General features: G+C 36.1%; 1 protein-coding gene across 1 annotated transcript in view; it reads left to right on the top strand.

Moving 5' to 3' along the window:
* Window positions 1-21,536, top strand: part of ADGRB3 (adhesion G protein-coupled receptor B3) — a 458,329-nt gene that overhangs the window by 396,815 nt on the left and 39,978 nt on the right. Inside the window, exons 20-22 of the mRNA XM_018077922.2 lie at window positions 15,545-15,695; window positions 16,252-16,321; window positions 20,326-20,392. Coding sequence (XP_017933411.1) covers window positions 15,545-15,695; window positions 16,252-16,321; window positions 20,326-20,392 — 288 coding nt within the window. The remainder of the gene's footprint in view (window positions 1-15,544; window positions 15,696-16,251; window positions 16,322-20,325; window positions 20,393-21,536) is intronic.

The following is a 21,536-nucleotide window of genomic DNA, read 5'->3' as shown; positions in this document are numbered from 1 at the left end:
GTTTGCTTTATATTTGACCTTTCCCTTAAATAGATATTTCAAAGACATCCCACTAAACTTTTTTCCTTTTCTTTGAGAAAAAGTTACTAGGAAAAAAGAAAGATACATTCAACTTACAATCCAATTACTCCAAATATGCATAGATATATAATTTTTCTAATCTCTTCAAGTCTGTGTTTGATGAGAGTGGTGTGTGTGTCATTATCACTGTTTTATAGTTTGTGGAGACAAATACAGACAGGAAAATAAAATAATTGTCAAAGGCCAGCCACCCAGCTAGTTGTTTCCCTGACTGTACTGGCAGATTTACACATTTTCAGTGCCTTAACAAGTGGTTCCTAATATTAGACTTTATACTTAAGCTCCCCTTATTTGGCTAACTATATCTTTGTCTCTCTCTTCTGCTGTTGTATGAAAAAAGCCCACAAACAAGTAGGAAATAGGACTATACCCTGAGAACTGTTAAAATGACTGCCTCAAAAGGCCATTAAATTCATAGAGAAAAAGAAATCTGTATGAAAGTACAGGAAATTTGTTTTTATAAAATCCCATTCAGCTATAAAAAAATCAAAGTATTTAATGTACAAACAGTAGGTCTAAAACTTATGTTCTTTATTGGAGGGGAAAAAAAGCTAAAATTGAAGAGTGATGGCTATAATGAAGTGGAGATGATACTCCTGGGCAGTGTAGGAGTGAAAGCAGCTGTTGCTGGTCTGGGCTACCTGCACAGATTAGTTTTATGGATGATCTGGACCTTTGCGTAAACAGACAGTAGAGCAGTGCCTGTTCTTCACAACTATGTAGATGAAAGGGATTTTCTCTGCACTGGAAGAATTCTTGTCCCTCATGAAGTGACCTGATTTTTAAAATTATCTGGTATAATTTTGCTACCTGCCATCTTTAGAACATAAGAACAGCAGTATCAGCTCAGTTCAGTGATCTGCCTTATTCATTGTGCTGTCTACATTAACCAGCCATACAGGAAAGACTACAGGAACAAGGAATGAATGATCCTATCTCTGATATGCCTTCATGACTTTTTGCAGTCAGCAATTTAAAGATTTTCTGAGTCAGGACTCCATCCAAAGCATCCATCAGTCAGGCTATTCTCTAATCCACTTTAAACTCATTTATTTCTTTGGCTACCTTCAAATCCTAAAGCATTGAGTTCCACATTTCAATTTTTGTGGTGTATCAATGACATAAAAATGAAATAATATGTTGAGCATCCTAGATCTAACACTTAACATTTTATTTGCATGCAAATCATATTATTTGTATCCTGAGCAGAGTTGTTTGTCTTTACAGTCACTCACAATAACTGGAAGTAAATTTTAAAAAGCCCCACAGATGAGACTGATTCATGTGTATCCAACACTTAGACAAAATTGCAAATGATCGGCTGCATCCTGTTGGCTGTTATGTTTTGTGCGAAAACCAGAGTGCTGTGATACAAGCCAAAGTGTCATCATTTCAACTTCATCAGAATGTGCTTATATTTTTAAGCACCAGCAATTTTCTTACAAATATTATAAACTCTGCAATTTATTTAATTGAAAATTTAACATTAGATGATTTGGGATTTAGCATAAGAAACTGTTAGAGGAACTTTTGAAATGTGTATGGTGGTAGTTTATTGAGATCAATTGAGTAATTAAAATGGGTGTTCTCACCAGAAAAGTTTTTTTTTTTTTAAAGTAAGTAGAATCGACCAATCCTTTTGTGCCACATATAGACAGAATGCTGTCTTACAACTGGCAACATAAATGTAGAATAAAAAATATTCTTTAAAAATATTTTAATGGCTAAAAATAACAAAGTTATTTATAGGAGAGGGGAAAAAAAGCCACAAAATACCCACTTCATCTGGATGAAGTTGATACAACACTAGTTCTAAACTAATTAGCAGCAATCACTTATCATAAAGCCATCACAGCATTACCATCTTCAAGGGCTGACAACAATATATCTTTAAAAATTATATTCCTAGCGAGAATAATAATAATATTAATGGAGGAAAGAAGCAGGAAATAGCAGCACACTTAAAGCTGACTAGAGCTAGAATCGATGACAAGAAGCAGTCAGAAACACACGAGTAATTTTTTAAGCAATGATAAATTCAGGTAAGTATAATTGCAAAATCAGTCCTTCTTCTGATATGTAGGGTGAAGATAAATTAGCAGTTGTGTAAACCGAGCAATTATGTTTGCCCTTTGACTAATATATAAAACAAACTCTTTTCCTACCTGACTTTCACTGAGGTACTTATTCCCAAAGCTATATTAAATTTCCGGGGGTAAAGACACTGCAAGAATTACACTTCTATCAAGGCATTGCCTTGAGTGATTATATTATTGGCAATCACGTTTATCAGGTGTCTTGGAGTGCTGGGCTCTGAACCAACACAGAGGGAGAACACCAGGGTCTCCTCTCTCAAGGAGACTGCAGCCTGAGTCAGGCACAGAGCACATACAGTTCACAACACTGAACTAAAAGCAATAAAGGTGTAGTTTTATGTAAGTCCATCCTCTCTTTGGTAAAATATATGTTAATTTGCACAGTAATCTTTGTTAGAGAATATAATGCTTTTTACAAAACCTTAATATCTTTTCTCTCTGTGTGTGAGTGGCCACTGTTCTGAGTGGAGCAGCAGATTAAATAGCTGCTCCCATTAACTATGGGAATCTCAGGCCATCTTGTCCGATATGATACAAGAATAAAATATGTTTTAAACAAGTGTTCATAGCAGGGGATTTGTACACCTCCTTCTTTCTCTTGTTGCTGCTTAGATGTCCATAGCTGGGAAATCTATATGATTGTCTTCATACTGATCATGTAGACTTCTGGCTCCCTCCTTCTCCCTGAAATAGCATCCTTTGAGACACTGCAATTCTTTTATTCCTGTAGGCATCTTTAATAGGAAGCTCTTCAGATTCCTTGGAAAGCATTATCTAAGAGGATAGATAATGCCCACCTGGAGAAAGCTATCATGTTGCTAGGCACCAGTTCTCTGTAGTTCATCTTGCTGAAATCGCTGTGCACACTCTCCAGTGTCCCTCCACAAAATTTTTCCTTCCTCATTTGGAAATCTCTTTTGTTCCCAGCAGGAAGCTCATGTTCTTAGACTCCCTAGGAGTTAAACAAAAGTGCAACCAGTAGATACGAGGCCTTGCAGAGAGCTTTGGGTCCTCACAAGACTCCTTACAGTGACTCACATAGGAAGAATGTATTTAGAGAATATAGGAGGATGAACCTTGTGCTCGCTGGTATCTATGAGGAACCAGTGCTATCTAAACAATAATAATGTCCCAGCTCCTTCTCCAGATTGTGTTGACCAGTGCTGATTCACCTCACCTTACATCACACGTGTGAACTAACTCAACTAAACCTTTTCTGTGGCTTCATGAGAAGAAACAGAGGGAAGTGGAATACAGGCAACAAAGCCAGGGCCAATAAAAAGCCTGCTATTCTCCTTAATAAAGAAATCTGGCTCAAAGTAATATGATAGAGAAGCCTTTACTAGTTATAACTCCTGCGGCACCTGAGTGCTCTACAAAACCATTTCCTCCTTTGTTTCTTTAAAACACGCAGGTTTTCACAGTGTTCTTCTTTAATAATCACAACTTCACAGATTTTTATAATTATGCTAACATAATCATCATGAAAGTTTCCATACTGCTTTGTCATAAATATTAAACCTTTTATACTACTGGGTTAACATGGCAGATAAAGAGAACTGATTTAATACGATACCACACAGAATTTCCCCCTTGCTAGAAGACAATGCAAAAGTACAAACAGCATAAGTGGTTTTACCTTTTATAAGACAAAAAAATTCCTGACATTTTGCTTTCTTCTGCAAGTGATGAAAGGAAACTAATGTCAAAATATTATCTGAGTGTAGAAGTTGGCTTTTTAACCTATTGTTCTCATTCCCATTCTTAATCAAACTTCCATATGCATGTATATTCACAACCTCTTCTCTCTGGTTGTGGATACTCTTGCTTTTCTTTTTCAACTTCCATGGATTACCTAATTACTCACCATCCCAGTAACCATAGTATAAAATGACCAGAAGCTGTCTCCTTTGATTTCCTCAGTGTGCACATGAATCCATTGCTATAAAATCTTTCTTCTACGTGAAAATCACTGAGATTTCATTACTATAATTAAAAAAACTTCATTACTCAAAGTTTTCCCTCTTCTGTATTTAGAGCGACTCTAAATTTATAACCTATTTTTTAGTAATGTTTTACATATAAAGCCCTCTATTAGGAATTTCTTTCTTCCAGATATAATTTAAACCTGAGGATGAGGCAGCTTCATTGCCATTATGTGTATCTCTGCATGAAGTGAAAAAAAAAAAATGGATGACCTCCAAAACAACCCATGGCTAATGCAATAAAGGCATTAGAAATTATTATCATGACCATAAGAGGGATTAATGTGATTCATGATGCTATTGTATACTAAGTTTGCATTTACTGTGTTACACCTGAACTAGGACACTGCCAGTTGCCCAAATTGGAGATTCTGTTCTTTCCTCTCACTCTGCATTCACTCTCACATACATAGGTTGACAAGATCTGATATAGAGCTGTAAAGCAGTCTCCTCTGTCTTCTGTCTGCTGAAAACACTGTTTTGCAATGCATAAGATGTCTAAGGGTCACTCTGCCTCCACTTGCTTTGCAACTGTGATAATGTGTGCTCAGATTCTAAGGCTGCAGGGAAAGAATACATATTTATGAAAAAAAAAAAGAAAATCAGGTTTTCAACTAAATGAAACTGTGTTAAATCACATACGTACACATATGTATCCCATTAACAACTTTCAGATTAATTTGCGTTAATTTTTAAAAAGTGCCTGTTTGTATGTGTAAGTCTATACATTGTATGAACACTGATTCAAAAGCCTTTGTTATCCTCTCTTCATAGGCATGTATGGGGGCACACATACACACTTACACACTCCATTTGGGTTCAGTGTTAGGTTCCCATACTGGGTTCAGCTGGGATGGAGTTAAATTTCTTCACAGGATCCTATATGGTGCTCTGGTTTGGATTTTTTAATAGAAGAGTGTTGCCAATACAGTGATGTTTTGCCTACTGCTGAGCAGTGATTACACAGCAAGATCATTTCTCAGCTGCCCTGGCAGCAAGTAGGCTGGGGATGGACAAGAAGCTGGGAGGGGACACAGCTGGGACAGCTGACCCCAAATGACCAAAAGGATATCCCATACTGTATGACAACATGCTCAGCAATACAACTGGTGACAGTATTTTAAAGGTAGCTGTTGCTTGGAGACTGGCTGGGAAACAGTCTGGTGGTGGGAGGTGGTGAGTGACTGCCTTTGCATCACTCGGTGCAGTTTTTTTCCCCTTCACTTATTAAACTGTCTTTATCTCGACCCACAGGTTTTTCTCACTTTTGCTGTTCTGGTTCTCTTCCCCATCTTGCTGGGGGAGTGATCAAGTGACTGGGTGGGTGCTTAGCTGCTGGCTGAGGTCAGCCCACCACATTTGCTAAAGCCCACCACATGTTTTATTGGGTAAGAGAACAAAGTCAAAGTGTTCTACATGCCTCTGTAGGTGGATGTGACCGACCCCAAGCATTGGCATGAAGTCATACGGGTTCTGGATGCATCAGCGTGCCTCCTGGTATTAGTTCGTCCTGCACTAGCTAGCATTATCCCAGTCAATGCCCTGTGCTTGGGATAGCTGGAACTGGCAAGGGACCAGTGACAGCAGGCTGTTTGGATGTGGTCACTTTATTTTGGAGTACAAAGAAATTTACTGATACAGACATTTTCTGTATCATTACAGCTGGCTGCAGGATGAGTGAGTGCTTTCTCATCCATTTTGTTAGCAAGTACAAATATATGTAACCATAGTGTATCTTTAAAAAATTTGTTTTATCTCTTATTTTTTAAATATAAAAGAAGTTACGTGGTATGAGAAGACTTTGTATTTCCACAATAATGGAGATATTATCTCCCATTCATGGATTATTTCTGGTTTGGACTTAAACTACTTCTCTCAAAAGGGACCATTACTCACTGTCTCCATACTGCTAATCATAGAAGACACTGTCCTTGAAGGAAAAATGGGCATGCTGGAAACTGAGAGTGCTCTTAGGGGCAAAATCATCCTTTTTCTGTTATTATTATTTTTTATATATAGACTTTTAAGGCCTACATATGCAACTATGATTAAAAAATAAACATTAAAAGAATAAAGATGGGTGACAAATGGCACTGTTGTAACAGTGTAGCAAAGCTATTGGTTCAGTGGTTTCAGTCAGTCATGTTAAGGGATGAAACTCTTTCGGGTATGCAGAGAAGGAATCTTTGCTGACACCAATATTCCAGACAAGAAGATGGACTGTTTTCATATGACAGGATTATAATCATCACTATCAGACTAAATTAAAGGCAACTGCAGGATTTGTTGTTGAACTTCTCATTCTAGTCATCATTTTGATTGCTGAGGAAACTCCCTAAAATTACAGCAATTTTATTGTTAGCAAATAAGATCAAAATTTAAAATAGAGCAAACAGATGATCTGATTTAATAGTAGAAATATTTAAGTGACAATCACATTTTCCTAAAAGAAAAGGTTCTTACCCATGTAGCACTGGGTCAGTTTTTACCCATGTAGCACTGAGTGGCAACACAAGGCAGTATTTTCTGTCTACCCAATGGGGGCTTTTCTTTGTAATTTTTTTCAGCAGGACATCAGTTTCCATTGGCTGCATTTGGATCCTCTTGTAGGAATTTGAATCCATTCTGCTACCCTCTTATGTTATGCCATCCCTTCAAGGAAACTTCTTCAATTCCTTGCCTGTGTCGGTGCCTGGACGTCTCGTCCTCTTTTCCTCAGAACTCCATAGGGACATTCCTCTCAACTGTGCTCTGAACCACTCTTTTCTTTAGGTGCAGTCATTGCTGACTCATGTGTAACCCTTGTGCTTAGCTCAACCACCTCTTCATTACCCATCCTGGCTCATTGCCCCTAGCTGCTCACACAGCTCTCACTGTGAAATTTTAAATAAATTAAAGTTAGGAGGACTTGGGACCTTTGGAACATGGGTTGGTCATCATTCTAATTAATTGTTGGCTCTTGTGTTCTTCATTCTTCTCCAAACAGGTATAGCCATATAGCTAATGCAAACAAATATTTTTGTTTGCAACAAACCAAAGAGAGATCTAAAAAGCTGGCTATATTTATGTGGTAAACTGAAATGATTATACAGCACATTGTATGTTACAGCCAAACAACTTTTGCTTCATGTTAATGCAATTATCTCATTATTATATCTCTTCAAACCTGCCAAGAGCATTTGTCTTCATTTAAGAGAGCATACTGCACATTCCATATTTTAAAATTTAAGCAATATGGAATTTTCAGAACTAAAAACAGTTCCTGAAAAACAACTGTCCTGAAAACCAAAGTATAATAACATCAGTGAAGCTTTTTTATTATTTATCCATAGTGCATACCTTAATTTGCATAGTTCCCAAGTAAACACAAGTGTTTCTGACAGTCCAGTAGTACCACTCTGACAGACAGCATGCATTTTCTTTTTTATCTTGTCTCCAGTTACAGAGACTTTTCAGGTCAAACTGGGCATTCATCGATATCAGTCCAGTCCCTTCTGTTCACATTGAACCTTCAGTTCTGCTTCTATATTGCTATTACCCACAATGATGTACTAATTTAATAAGTTTAATTCTTCAATGGTTTTCATAGACCAGGTTGATTTTCCTTGCCTATCAATTCAGAACACAAGCCTATATTTTATGCACAAATTTATATTTTATCCATCTTTAAATAATAAATCTTTCAGAGTTAATAGTGCAAAACCTCTAAAGGCTATTTTTATAAATCAATTTTTCAAGGCTGCGTCACCTTCGATTTAATTTTTTTATTGTCATTCCTCAATAGCTCAGTAATGAAGAAGTTGTTTTAACAAAGCATGCAGGTGATTTCCACATTTTTACCTAAACTGAGCATTATTACTTTACACTCAAAAGGGTTGGGTTTTTTTAAAAAAAAGCAAACAAACCAACCAAAGAAACAAAAAAAACAAACAAGAAGACAACTAGGAAAGCATGTCCTCTGGCATAGTGAAAAATCACTATTACAACACTGTGGTAACAATTTGAGACTAATTAGTCGGGAAGGAATTGAAAAATTTGTATTTAAATTGATTTTATGCTTCACAGTTTTAAAGGGCTTCTTATTTTTCTTTTATATTTGCCTGAAAACCTGCTGATCTGAGTTTCAGAAACTTCAAAAAACTTTCCTGTGAGGCCACAGTTAAAATATTAAGTTATTTTGTCCTGACAGAGTTCACATTTACCTTGTTTAAAGTGTTTAACATCAAAGCCAACATAATAAATTCGTGATGTGAAGTAGACCATACCCACTTACCAGAAAAATATTTATCCAATACTTTGTAAACATTTAAAACACTTAGAAATATCAGTAAGATCACAAGCCTCTGCTCTTGCACCTTTCATTCCTTATTCTATAGGTGTAACACCCAGTATAAAGCCCACTTAAATTAATGGGAATCTTTCCACTCACCTTTGAATTAATCCTGTAGTAGAGGACCCTATTTCTTCATTTCCTACCTGCCCAGAAAAATATACATGTTCACAGTACAAAGGCAGGAACGGAAGAGATTTCCTTCCCAGGTTTTGTAATAGAAGAAATTAAGTTGCCTCTGAGTAACCTGTCCTGTGATACTGCTTGTACAGAGCTCATTTGCTTAAATATAACATGGCAATAACAATCCAAACCAGGAGGAAGACTGAAATCAATGCGAGTGTAAGGAAACCATATGAGAACTTCCTTCCACCTGGCTTTCAATTTAGTGTAGGCATGCCACCAAGAAAGCAATTCTGAGTTAAGCAATACAAACCTGCACTTTGCACTGACAGTCTCCAGAGAATGCCATAAACACGAAATGAATTTTACTGTCTCATATGTTAGTCATAGCTGAGCATAATATGAATTATTCAGCTGAACTTCTTGCCTCTATTCCACCTAGTAACCAAAATGAGCCACAAATATTTCTATAGTTCTGATGCAAATTAGCACACTATGGCTTCAATCCCTATAGCTGAGCCTTCCAGGGCGGGCAAACAGTTGTGTGCAAGCTGACCATCACACAGGTTTCCTGGCCCAGGCTTTCTTTCAGTCTGTGTGTGGGCCTGGGTTGGGAGAGCAATTTTTGGCCCAGGTCAGAGCTGTGCCAAGGAGTTCACTAACAATTTATGCACATGCCAATGAGTAAAAGATACCTTTACTGTTACTAGCATGGACATTCTGCCATATGACAGGAAAAGGAAGGTTTGAACAGCAGCAAACTCCTTTAAGGAATTCTTTTCCATCCCAAAAGACAGCAGCCTATTCTTTCACATCTAGCTGATAGAATGATTTTGTACTATGTACATTATAAGGTCTGGAGAAGAATAATGACTAACATGGGAATTAATTTGAATGAAAAGCAGCAGTTCTCTACAGACATAACTGAGGGATGCCAAATCACTACTATATGGTATCAGCTTTAAATGCAGAGGTTATTGATATGGCTGATAGAATTGACAGCTATCAAGGGAGAACTTTGAAGAAAAGTAACTGCAAAGGGCAGAAGCTAAAAAGAAGGGTCTGTATACTTTTAGTGGATCAGATATGAACAGCGTTTCTATTGCTGGACTCTGCACCTGGGAAAAAATGGGGGACATTCTTACTAATCCTCATAAGTAAGCATCAAAAAAGATTGTGAGTGCTTTACTCACAGAGAGATGATTTCCAGAAATCCCTTTGAGGTCAATGTTGGTAAAAGAGGAGCAGGAACTGAATTTGTCAGTAAAGTATGTAGAGAAACTTTAGGTGAAATAAGAAGACATATTTAAAGTGTATACGGAAAGCACAAATGCAGAGAAAACTTACAATTTTGAAGTGTCAGTTTGCTTTCAGACATACTTACAATATTGCACTAGGATCACTGCAGTTATAGTGTCAGATAAAAAGACAGACTCCAGAAGAGAAGAAAAATGAACCTTAAATAGGAAAAAAAAGCCTTAAATCAAAATAATTGAAAAAATTTTACTGCACCCTGAGACTGGGCACGTGAAGTGGTCCCAAAATTTATCAACTGTTGTGATAACTTGCACATGAGTACAAAAAAACCCCAAGCAAAACCAAAACCAAAAATAACATTTAAACTTGGGATTGCAGCGCTGTTGATGATAAAGATGTCCTTTGTGAAAATATAGTTGTAAACTAAACCAAAGAAACTGCAGAAACAACTGGGTCATTTATAGCCAGCTTATGTGCTATTTATCAGAAGCTAGAAAGGCATCTTACTTGTTGTGGGCAAAAAAATGATTGAGTAGAAGTACAAAAAATTGAGTGTCCTTACTTGTCACTCATTATCTTTGTGAGGGAAATCACCTAACTACTCAAAACCTACTGCTGCTGTGCTAAAAAAGTAGTTTGCTTTTAAAATCCAAATAAAGGCTACCATTCACATTGTCTTGTACCACATAGAGAATCCTGCAGTATAATGATTAACTGTGCATAGCTCATCACACAAATGCTCATGAAGTCAAATGCTAATTATTTTGGACTATCATGTCGGACATCAGAACACAATGTAATGAAGCCTTCAACTTGAACCTTCAACTGCTAAGGACATTGGAAAAGATTTTTATAACATCCTGAAGTTTTTCTGAGAGTTCATTAAAGTAAACAGTTTCATAGCTGTTGGTTGAAAATGCAAATAACATTATTTTAGTACAATTATTTCCACTGCATTGCTATTTTCAATATGAGTGTCAGATTTCCTAAGTTCTCCGCTTGAACAAGGGGTTTTAGCAGCAGTTGAGCCTGTTGAAATAAAAGAACATTGGGTTTTTTAAATTATACATTCAGAGTTTTATGATGCCAGTAATATTAATGAAAGACTACAACTATGATTTTTCAGGCATTTAAGATCTTAACAGTTTCAACTATGTTTGCAACTAAAGAGACAGTCTCCCTTGCCATATTTTTCTGATTGAAAATATGTCCTCCTTCCAGAAAAACACTCCTGAGAAGACAGTTCTTGCTTCTTTGTCCCACAGTCTCTGAATTCCGTCTATTTTATCATGGCAGTTTACTCCATAAATAAGTATTTAATCTAGCCTTCAATATTATCTGACCAATATATTGTATCCCTGTATTCTGACAGTGTCTGCTGTTCCTGAAGCAAATCAGTTTAAAAATAAGAAATAACAAAAAATAAAATTAAGAATAATAAGCGACATTTTCTTTTATGAATATATATTTTTGATTTAGAGAAGGAAAAGATAAACTGTTTCATAGTTCAGGATTTGAGAGTCACAAAAAAACACCATAAAATACACCAATTTTGTCATAGAATTACTTTTCTGTTCCTTACTATGCCCTTTGCATTCTTTTTGTTTTGTTTGTCCTTTATTTCATTTATTCTTTATTGTGGTCTTTAAGTGTTCATTGTGAACTCAGTGCATGGTCACAACATCATATGAATAAAATTAGCACCCATTTAATTTATCTCTTTAGGCCTATCTCCTCAGAGATAAGTCAAGGGCAAGATTTTTTCCATCTCCAAGAAATTTTATTATTTAAATGATTTTCTACTACTTCTCACTTTTACTTCCTTAGATAATCCAGCTGAGTGGATTTTAGTCCTTTTCATTTTGCTATCACCGATGCAGATTTCAAATTTCATGTTTATTTTCCAATAGCATCCATTCTTATACTGTTTATCACAACTCAGAGATAGGCAACAAGTTTTTTGAAGAAAAAAGAACCTGTTTCAGGGCAAGACAAATCAGGTGTCCTTACTTAGCCCTCTTTGTCTTTGTGTGGAACATTGTGTGGAACTGCTAATAAAAAAAAGAAAAACACTCTAGTATTAAAAAAATCTCACTGTTCTATTAAAAAAAACCCAAAACACAACAGCCAGATGCTCAAAAATTTTTGATAAATTCTTATTTTAGGGTTACATTTATGACCTACTTTTGTAGGTCATAAAAATTGATGTGTTCTCTTATTCATCATTCTTACATTAAAAATATTAATTACTAGAATAAGTAGCTTTGAATTTCTACTGTTTTTTACATTTCCCAGCTGTGTTCAGTACACTCATTTGAAGTGAATGTCTTACAAGTATAAGAGAAGGAAATAATTTGATACCTGGTGTGTGTTCTTGCTTTCAATAGTATATTGTTTATTAAAAAGGGATGAATGGTCTTACTTAGATATTCCAGATAGCTAAACACCTGAGACTCAATTAAAGTTCATGAAACTAGGCATTCTGAGGACTGAAAAGAACTCCCTTCCCCCACTTGTAATTATAATTAAATATGGGGGGCTGAGAGCAAGAGCAATGGGAGGCAGAGGAGGTTAGAGTAGAAGTTGACTTAATTTCAGTCTTGAAGAAATAATAAATTAGGCTGTTAAAATTCATCTTGTTGCAAGTTGACAGGTGCTCAGCACATGTAATTAATTCAGTGAGTTTTAATAAACTAGAACGAGAAGCAAATAAGAAACATGTCGTAAAGCAGTGGGGAAGATGTGTACCACTATATCCTGGTGCCCATATGCTGACAAACTGTAGTTCTCTGTGAGTGATGGGCCACAAGGCCCATGAATGATGCTGCTGCATCTGCAGGAAGGTGAGAGGAGGTATTGGTCCTTTGTAAGGAAGGAGAGGAGAGGAGAGGAGAGGAGAGGAGAGGAGGGAGCGACTGGAAGTAGTCCATGACTTGGTGAGAATGAAAAAAATATTAATAAATACTCACTAAATTTAGACATACTCAATGCCCCATTTAATAATAATGTTTGGTGAAAAAGAATTTTTGTTCCTATTTGGAAATTGGCTTCCCAGATGTAACACTTTCCCAGACTGAACAGTGTTGTTTGCTTATTTATTTATTGAAGAGGAAGAATAAAGAAATACGTAAAAGCCAGATTTCCAGTGTGGTATTGGATAACCATGCTGAACCCATGGCTATGCCTGGGAAGGGCCAGGTTTTGTTTGCCAGGACTGCTTCTCTGGCTGGAGAAGGAGGGAGACTGAGTTCACTGCAAGCACTGCCAGCACACGAGTCTGTCATCAGGATCCCACAGTGGTTGTTAGGTGATGTTTTGAGACTGATTTGCATGTTTCTGATGGCATATGATGCAAATATGCTGTCATATCAGTAATACAGACTTACCATTGTTGTTCATTAAAGACCCCTGTCTGCTACTCAGGAGAGTTAGATTTAATCAGCAGTCATATATTCCAGCTAGAGCACAGACCACTTTTCATAAAACTTGGCTTCTGTCTTCTCGTTTTGTGCTCAACATGATCATTAACATTTTCATCACAGTTCTTTCTTCAACAATAGCCACGTCCACATTTGTCTTAGATTATCATCATCTATCTTTCCTTCAATACAGGGGATAAACTATGAATTAAATCCTACAATCTGTACTCAAGTCAACCATAAGAGTTAGCAATGTTTTCACCAAAAAGATCAGGATGTTTGTATTTGCATTATTTGTAAGAGAAATAGTATATTTTTTTCAGAGTAATGCTATGTTTTACCTATGCAATTCTTTCCTAAAAGATTCTTTAATATTCCTCAAAAGTAATTTGGTTGTCAAATTCTTCTCCAACAGAACATGCTAGCTTTCGCAAGAACATTGATAGGAAAGCAAATTAAAGTTACTTTGTAGGAATTCGTAACATATGAACCAGCTAGTTAAAGGAAGGCAATTTCTGCATTTTCTGTTATATTTATTCTGTGTTTCAATGCAGAGCTTTAATTTTAAATAAATGGAATTTTTGTTTGTATACAGGAAATACTGCTAGTCAGGCTTTAACTGGATAGATTTTATGAATCCATATACCTTAGGGACATCTGAACATAAGAATTAGTGGCAAAACCTAGGGTGGAATGATTAGTGCATTTTCAGGATCTGCTGGTTTTTTCCAGTTTACATTCCTTGCATTTTTTAATATTAACAATAATTCTCTTGCATATAATTATATAGAACCGCTTTCCCTAGATTTAAATAGACAATTTGACCCAGGATTAGAAGGCAAGGTGTTTGTCACACCTGTAAATTTCAGCAGGGAATCATTAAGTTCTGACTTAATGTTCATAAATTTTTGAAAGAGGTTGATATCAGCTAATGCTAGTATCAGATAGTATCAGCTATCAGCTATGTATTTGAGATAACTATTGAAGTGAACCATAACAATTGATTTCAGATAAGAAACTGGGAAAATTAGCACCACAGAAAACTCAAAACAAAATTTATTTTAAAGTAATTAAGAATAGAAAATGAACTAAAAAACATGCATGCTGTGATATATGGGTGTCATATATGTCATATCCTTCCTACCAGCCTTTATCCAACAATATATGCAAGCACTTATATATAACTAGGAAGGTGCATATTTTCTCCCTAAATAGTTTGCTCGATTGGGATTTTAGTAAAAAAGAACTGACTAACCTTAATAAAAGGCTAAGCATAAGGTAGCTATTAGATGTGTATGATGCATAAGGAAATAATCATAAAGTAATATCTACATTTCTCAACTATAAATTTGCATCATTAATACTGGGGGTGTGAACTGTTTTGATTTTTTTAATCTTGACATAATTTTGATGGTTTAAATTGTGATAGATTGTGCTAAGGATATTTTCAACATTACTGGTTTGGTTTTGGTTCTGGGGTACGATGCAGACTGCATTTTATAGCCTGCTACTGGCATTTTAAGTAACACAGTGGAGGGCAGATCATCATTTATGCCAAGAAGCTCATTTATGTAAGCTACAATGTCAAGTTTAATTAAGGACTACAGTCACAAAAGAAAACTGATTGCACGTGCTCAAAATACTTTTCAGATGACAAATGACTGATACCCATAAAAACAATATCCAGGATAATTGTTAAGGTTATGATACTTAAACCAACCTAAAAAGATCTAAGGTGGTATATTCCAATGGGTTGATGTTCTATAAGATTGAAATAAAAAAATTCAAAAAATCAAAAAATCTATTACATAAAATTTAGATTTATAGTCAGGCTCTTTCTACATGGAGGAAAGAAAATATAACTGGCAATTAGGAGCATTTGTATCCCCATATTTTCTTTGTTCAGCATAGTGAGATTTTATAATCAGTAACTTATAACTGGCTTACCAGAATGGTTTTTTGATGATCCCTGGTCAAAGTAAATGTGCAGAGAAAATTCTACTAGCGTGATTTATTTTGTGTTCTTTGTCTCTGCTTGAAACATTCAGTGTTTGGGAAAACAAGTCAAATCCTCTTCTGCTTAATCCCCATCAACATCTCTCCTTCTCTGTCTCTTTATGGCCACCACATCATAAAGGGAGAGTTGATGCTAAAGATAAAGGTCAAGATGATAGAATATGACAATTCTTTGAATTGAAAAGAGAAATGAGTGTCCCTAAGTATTCAGCATGAGCTTCTCTTTGCTCCCTGCAGGGCATCTGCACCACAACCACCGCATTTTTACACTTCTTCTTCTTAGCTTCATTCTGTTGGGTTTTGACAGAAGCGTGGCAGTCATACATGGCTGTTACTGGAAAAATTAGAACACGGCTCATAAGGAAACGTTTCCTGTGCCTTGGATGGGGTAAGGCAGTAAAATTATTCCTAAAAATCATTTGAATGAAAAATTTAATGCAGCAACAGTGTCAGGAATATAATAATTTCCTTCATTTAACCTGAAAGCAGACAGCATGTTACTAAAAAGAAAACTAGGTAAGGAGCCTTTCCACTTTATCTCAAGCTCAAGCTCTGCTGGTGTATATTGTAGCATTCTTTTATAAATATGTTTTAACAAAATTTTAGAAGATTTTCAGCAAAGTACTGTAATATCAAGAAATCAAAATAAAACAAGACAAAAACTTCTCTGAATATTGATGAAGTCTCCTTCTAGTTCTCTTTAAGACCTGACAAATGTACCAGTAATTTAAGTACATCAAAGTGGTACACCGTGGGCAGAAAACAGTGTCCTCCTCCCTACCAGTGCTTCAGAAAAACAAATCCTGCAACTGTGCTTCATTAAATAATTCATTCCATATAAAATTGGACATTTTGCATTAGCTTGCCCTGTCATTTTTTGTCCAGGCAAAACAGCGATATTTTACTCAGCATCTGATGATTATTACTGTTTTGTTTTTTTTCAGGATTGCCAGCATTAGTGGTTGCAATATCAATAGGCTTTACCAAGACAAAAGGATATGGAACAGCCCACTAGTAAGTCAATCTGAAATGATAAAATATGTTTTTAATTATCAAGATTGTCATACCCATCAGGAACTGCCTGGCATACGCTAAAGGCTCTACAGCTATCCATTCACACTCAGAACTGGCCTAAGAGTGACTGAGTGATCCACAAAAGAACAAAGAGAAAACAGTATGCCAGTCTTGGACTGAGCTCAGCAAAGCACCAGACACCCTGGACTTCTTGTGAAGTTTTGAAATAGCAAGCTTTTAAGAAACACGGAGGATTAGGTCCTCTTAGACACCTAACGTTTAATAGATTTACAAAAGAGAATGTTAAATGTTATGGCTAGCCTCTGCCAGCCTTTAAACATGTCTGAAACTGTACTAGCAAGAGTCTCTTTGGCACCTGGGTTTCTGTGCACCAAGTGCGTACCTTGACTTTAATACTCATGAGCTGTTTGGAGCCAAAGCCCTGCAGACGTGTAAAAACAGTTCTCCCATCCAGCCCCTCTCTCTTGGAGAGCCTGATCCAAGGCTTTACTTGAGAGACAGCCAGGAGGAAATCTGTGCACTTCATTTACATTCAACCAATACATTTCCTGTTTAGCCACCTGGCTGGTTCAAGTGTGTATTTAGCACCGTGGAAAATTCACTCCACAGAAGACTGCCCTTTGGTCTTCTGATGAAGAAGGAGCTGGGGCTGAGCCTTCCTCCTACCAGTGGAGAGCTCCAAACACCATTATATATATAAGAGTATGTTTCCTTTGGTTGGCCTATTTGGAGCTCTCCTCACGTTGCCTAAGAAATTAAATATGCATCTGGACAGAAAGAGAGGAAATATGACTCTGTAGTCTGTTAATGAGGGCATTCATCAGAGATGAGGATGAGTTAGGTCAAGACTTCACTTCAATGAATATTTAATTATTCCTCTTAGCATCATCATTGAGTGAGATCAGGATTCCCCCTCCCTTCCCTATGTGTCTCACCATCTTGGCACATGGCGGGGGAGGCTTCAAGCCCTCACTCCAGGACTGGATGGGAAAGGATTCAAAACCAAATCTCCTCTGGAATACCAGCTCTAACCACTGAACTTTTTTAGTTTTAAATGGTGACAACATGCATCTTGAATTTTTTAATTAGGAATGTCTTATGTAATGGAAGTGCTTAACTTGCACTTAGAGGTGGCAAGTGAAACGATGGTCTTATTTCTCTATTGGGTGTTACATTGAGGACCTTCTCCTCTGACATTTTTCTAACTATTGTGCTTATCTTGCTGGCTTTTTTATTATTTAGTCCTTGAACCAGGACTGGAGAACCATATAGGCTGTGAGAATTACAAATCACCAAAGAACAATGTCAAGACCCCACTGGGGATGTAGCTTTGTCTCTTGCAGGATTTTCTACTGAAATCATTCATATGTGAGCACTTGCTTTAGTTACCATTGCTTCCTGCTTCCTTCCTGAGCTGAATGCATTTTTAAAAGGGGATATACTGAAATATTCAGACAAAGCAACAAATCATTCATTAAGGGTAACCTGTAAAGTAAAAAAGAGCAGGTCTCTGTATATGTAACATTTCCTCTCCCAGATTTCAAATTTAGCTTTTCCCAGCTATTACTGTAAGACTAATAAATATTTTTGCTACCTCTCTTCAGATGATCACAGCTATGAAAGCATCACTACTACATGTTATAGTTAATAAACCTGCATGAACTACTCATGTTTACATTCAGTACTAGTTCTAGGAATTCATTATATCAGCAAAAATTAAAATTCCGTTGTGGTCATGTTCTTGCCATGCTCTCTTAAGAGAAGAAACCGTACTACTGGAGAGCATCAAACAACTCTCGAAATGTACAGGACACAGGAGCAAGTGTACAGATACTTCATCACTCAGCAGAATTTTATGACCATGTAGCATGATCCTATAAAACCACCAGTGGCTGCTCTTAATACTAATCAGTTTATATGGCTTTCTGCTATGTGCACATCAGGGAGAAACAAGACAAAACAGGAGAATAGAATAAAACCAACTATAAAACACTGAAAAAAAGCTATCAGAGCAGAGAAATAGAAAAGAAGATGGAAAAAAGAGTAAAAAATTGACAATTGCTTTGTGTTGTAAGGGCACCTGAAAATCTATCTTCAGAATGTCTTCAACAGAAAAAGAATGGGAAAAAGTGAATTTCAGAGTCATTAACTAGGCAATGTGGAATATGTTGCAGTAATGATGTCACACATTAGTGAAAATCCAGACTGCTGAAAATTCAGATTGTGTAAAGAAAAGAGGACAACATCTACATTTTTACCAGCTCTGCTTCTAAATGGAAATCATTCTTTTCAGCACCTGTTTTACTTGAGGACATGGAAAAGGAAAGGAACACTTCTCCTTTGGTCTTAAAGATTTTTAGGGTAGAAACTGGTTTTGTTTTATTTAAAAACAAACAAACAAACACCCCCCTCCCCAAAAAAAAAAGGCCCACCAAGAAAAACCAAGACCAAACAAACAAAAAACTCCAAAAAACCCAAAACAAACAAACAAACAAAAAACAAAAACAAACAAAAAACCCCCCACAAAACCAAACCAAAACAAAAAAACCCAACCTTCCTGACACTTTTTTCAGCACAGGTATCTGAAATTAACTTTCAAATACAATACATCAACTATTTTTATGAACTGATTCTTCTGTCTCCCAATAAACACGAAAATTTTAATTACATACCTTAATTACACCGAGTGATCACCTTTCATAAGTTTAAAAGTTCATACTGATGAGGAAATGCACTATGAGTACATTGCCCCCTCTCAGAAAGATTCTGACCATACCTAACAAACCTTTGGAAAAAATAGCAAGAAAAATTGCAGAAAATTTTGAAAGCATTTTTTTGACATTACAAAAATAAATTGAACATTACTGTTGTAGTTGATTTTTGAGGTAGGATGTATAATAGCTTGAAGTGTATTAAGTTTTTAACACCATGGCAGATAGGAGCTATTTGCATCCATTTATCATACCAGCCCTAACAGACCATTAATATTATGATGTGCTTGCATTTAATTTACTTAGTTTTCAAAAGTACAAAACCACTACTATAAAATAAAGAACATATGCATGATTCTGATGTGAATGTTTCTGGATGTCAGATCTAAGTAAATTATTTGAATGCATATAGTTGAGCTTTCTTATATGTAGGTGTGATCATGCATTCAAATAAACATGCAGTTCTTTGAATGTGTAATCACTGGGAAAATAGCACAGCTGCATTTACTTCAGTGTGTGAAGCTCCTGATCTTTTGCAGATATGAAAAGCTTTACATCATGGTATATAAAATATTTAGAATCTGATCCTATAAGTGCTCTGTGTTTGGAAATCTGATGGTTTTCAGTGAAGGCTCTGATGCGGCATGACAAACTCTGTAAGACTAGTAGGTCTCCAGAAAATACAGTTTTCAGATGCTTTAAAACATACATTTAAATTGTTTGCGAAATATTCCAAAGAATACAGAACAGTTAGATCATATATGATTTTTCTCTAACGGGAATATTGTCTTGAAGATGTAGTTCTAATAGTAATTATTGAATGACAGGATATGTAGAAACCTTTTTTTTTCCCGAAGTTCTACATTACATGTACTTGACCCTTCATTGCTTTAAGTACAGAACTACCAGACATGGTAAGCTGGAAATATTTGTAGACACCTGCTTGGCAAGGCCTGTTCACTTAACTCATCATACATGGTTAAAGGAGGTTCAAGAAATACTTGCAAATTTATTTTCTATTGTGCTCTTAATGCGTTTTAGGCATTTCAGTTTATATATAATTGACATTAAAGATTTTGAAACATTAACAATTGGAAATGGAAATGCCTTTCAGCTCTCTACATCATCATATCAACAAAGTATTTCTTTTTTGTGTGTGCATATCAATCTCATATGTCAAAAAAATCTCATGCTGTAGTAATTATTGGTTTTTTGACAATGTGTTATACTTATTTTTAATTTGTGTTAGTTGTTCTCTAATGTTCTTTACAGCTGTTGGCTGTCTCTGGAAGGAGGGCTACTTTATGCTTTCGTTGGACCTGCAGCTGCTGTTGTCTTGGTAAACATTAATATAATTTCCAGTATTTTCATATGAAATGATGGAAAGTGCTATTTCAATTATAAAAGCTTAGCTATACAGTAACTTTGCATTTTGCTGTAAATACTGAGATTAGTATTGTTTAACATACCTTCAGTATTCTGAATACATGATTCATTTGATTATATCACTTTATACCAATTAATTTTCTGTGTTTATACATTAAGTTGTGAAAGAATAATGTACTGATTAGTGGCACAGAAAACTTTTTACAGGCATCACTGAGTTATTATCAGCGGCATCTACGCAATTGTCACTTCCTTGTGAAATTCAGTGACATTCTTGATAGAGTGCTGCTTGGCAGTGTATTGCTGTGCCAGCAAAAGCAACAGAAGGAGTGGAACCAGCCAGCAAGTTCTCTATGGCTACTGCTTTAGAAGGCAAAGAAAAAAGTCATAGTTGGAAAAATTTCTTGTTTATGTATTAATCTTCCACATCTCTGGAAATGCATTTAGGTGTAGGATTCACTTTTGCCCGATTGTAGGCATCTGCAATGTAGATTTCTGCATCTAATCTAGTTATCCCAGCTATTTTTCATTGTCAGTGGAGAAAAATACATACTTTTAGAGCTCAAACCATCAGAAGTATTTCAACTGTCTACTTCAGGGTAAGATAAATTGCATCCTACCTGTGCCATCGGCTATCAGTCATCTGCTTTGCAGTCTGTATGGATTTTTCACAATAATTTGTTTAGCATTTTTCCCTTACAGATTTTGAATCTAATTCCTCTTTCCACTCCATCAATTTTATACTATGATAGTTCTATCAGCACCACTTATTTCTGATTTTCCCTTGTAAAAGGGAATCGGTCTTACTAGTCATCAAAGATATAGCTATTTAGCTACATAAATTTTCCTGAAATGGATGTTTACTACTCCCATAGAGTTTGTCTCATCATTGCCTGGAGCCAAGCCAGGATCCTTTTGTACAACTCACAGTCATGGTAGAGGAGCCAAGGATGTTTACGAAAAGCCAGTCATAATTTTCACATGGAACTAACTGTATGTTCTCTGTGTAATTGGCAAGTCTTTGTTCAGAGATGTTTGAAGTTCACAGTAGCAGTTTGCCCTACCATTAGCTAGTAGCTGTGGAAGGAGCTGTTCCA

Source organism: Manacus vitellinus, unplaced genomic scaffold, assembly GCF_001715985.3.
Source record: "Manacus vitellinus isolate BGI_N305 unplaced genomic scaffold, ASM171598v3 scaffold_4_pilon, whole genome shotgun sequence".
In the NCBI taxonomy this organism is placed as follows: Eukaryota; Metazoa; Chordata; class Aves; order Passeriformes; family Pipridae; genus Manacus; species Manacus vitellinus.
Note: the sequence above shows the minus strand (reverse complement) of the source record. Positions and strands in the feature narration are given on the sequence as shown.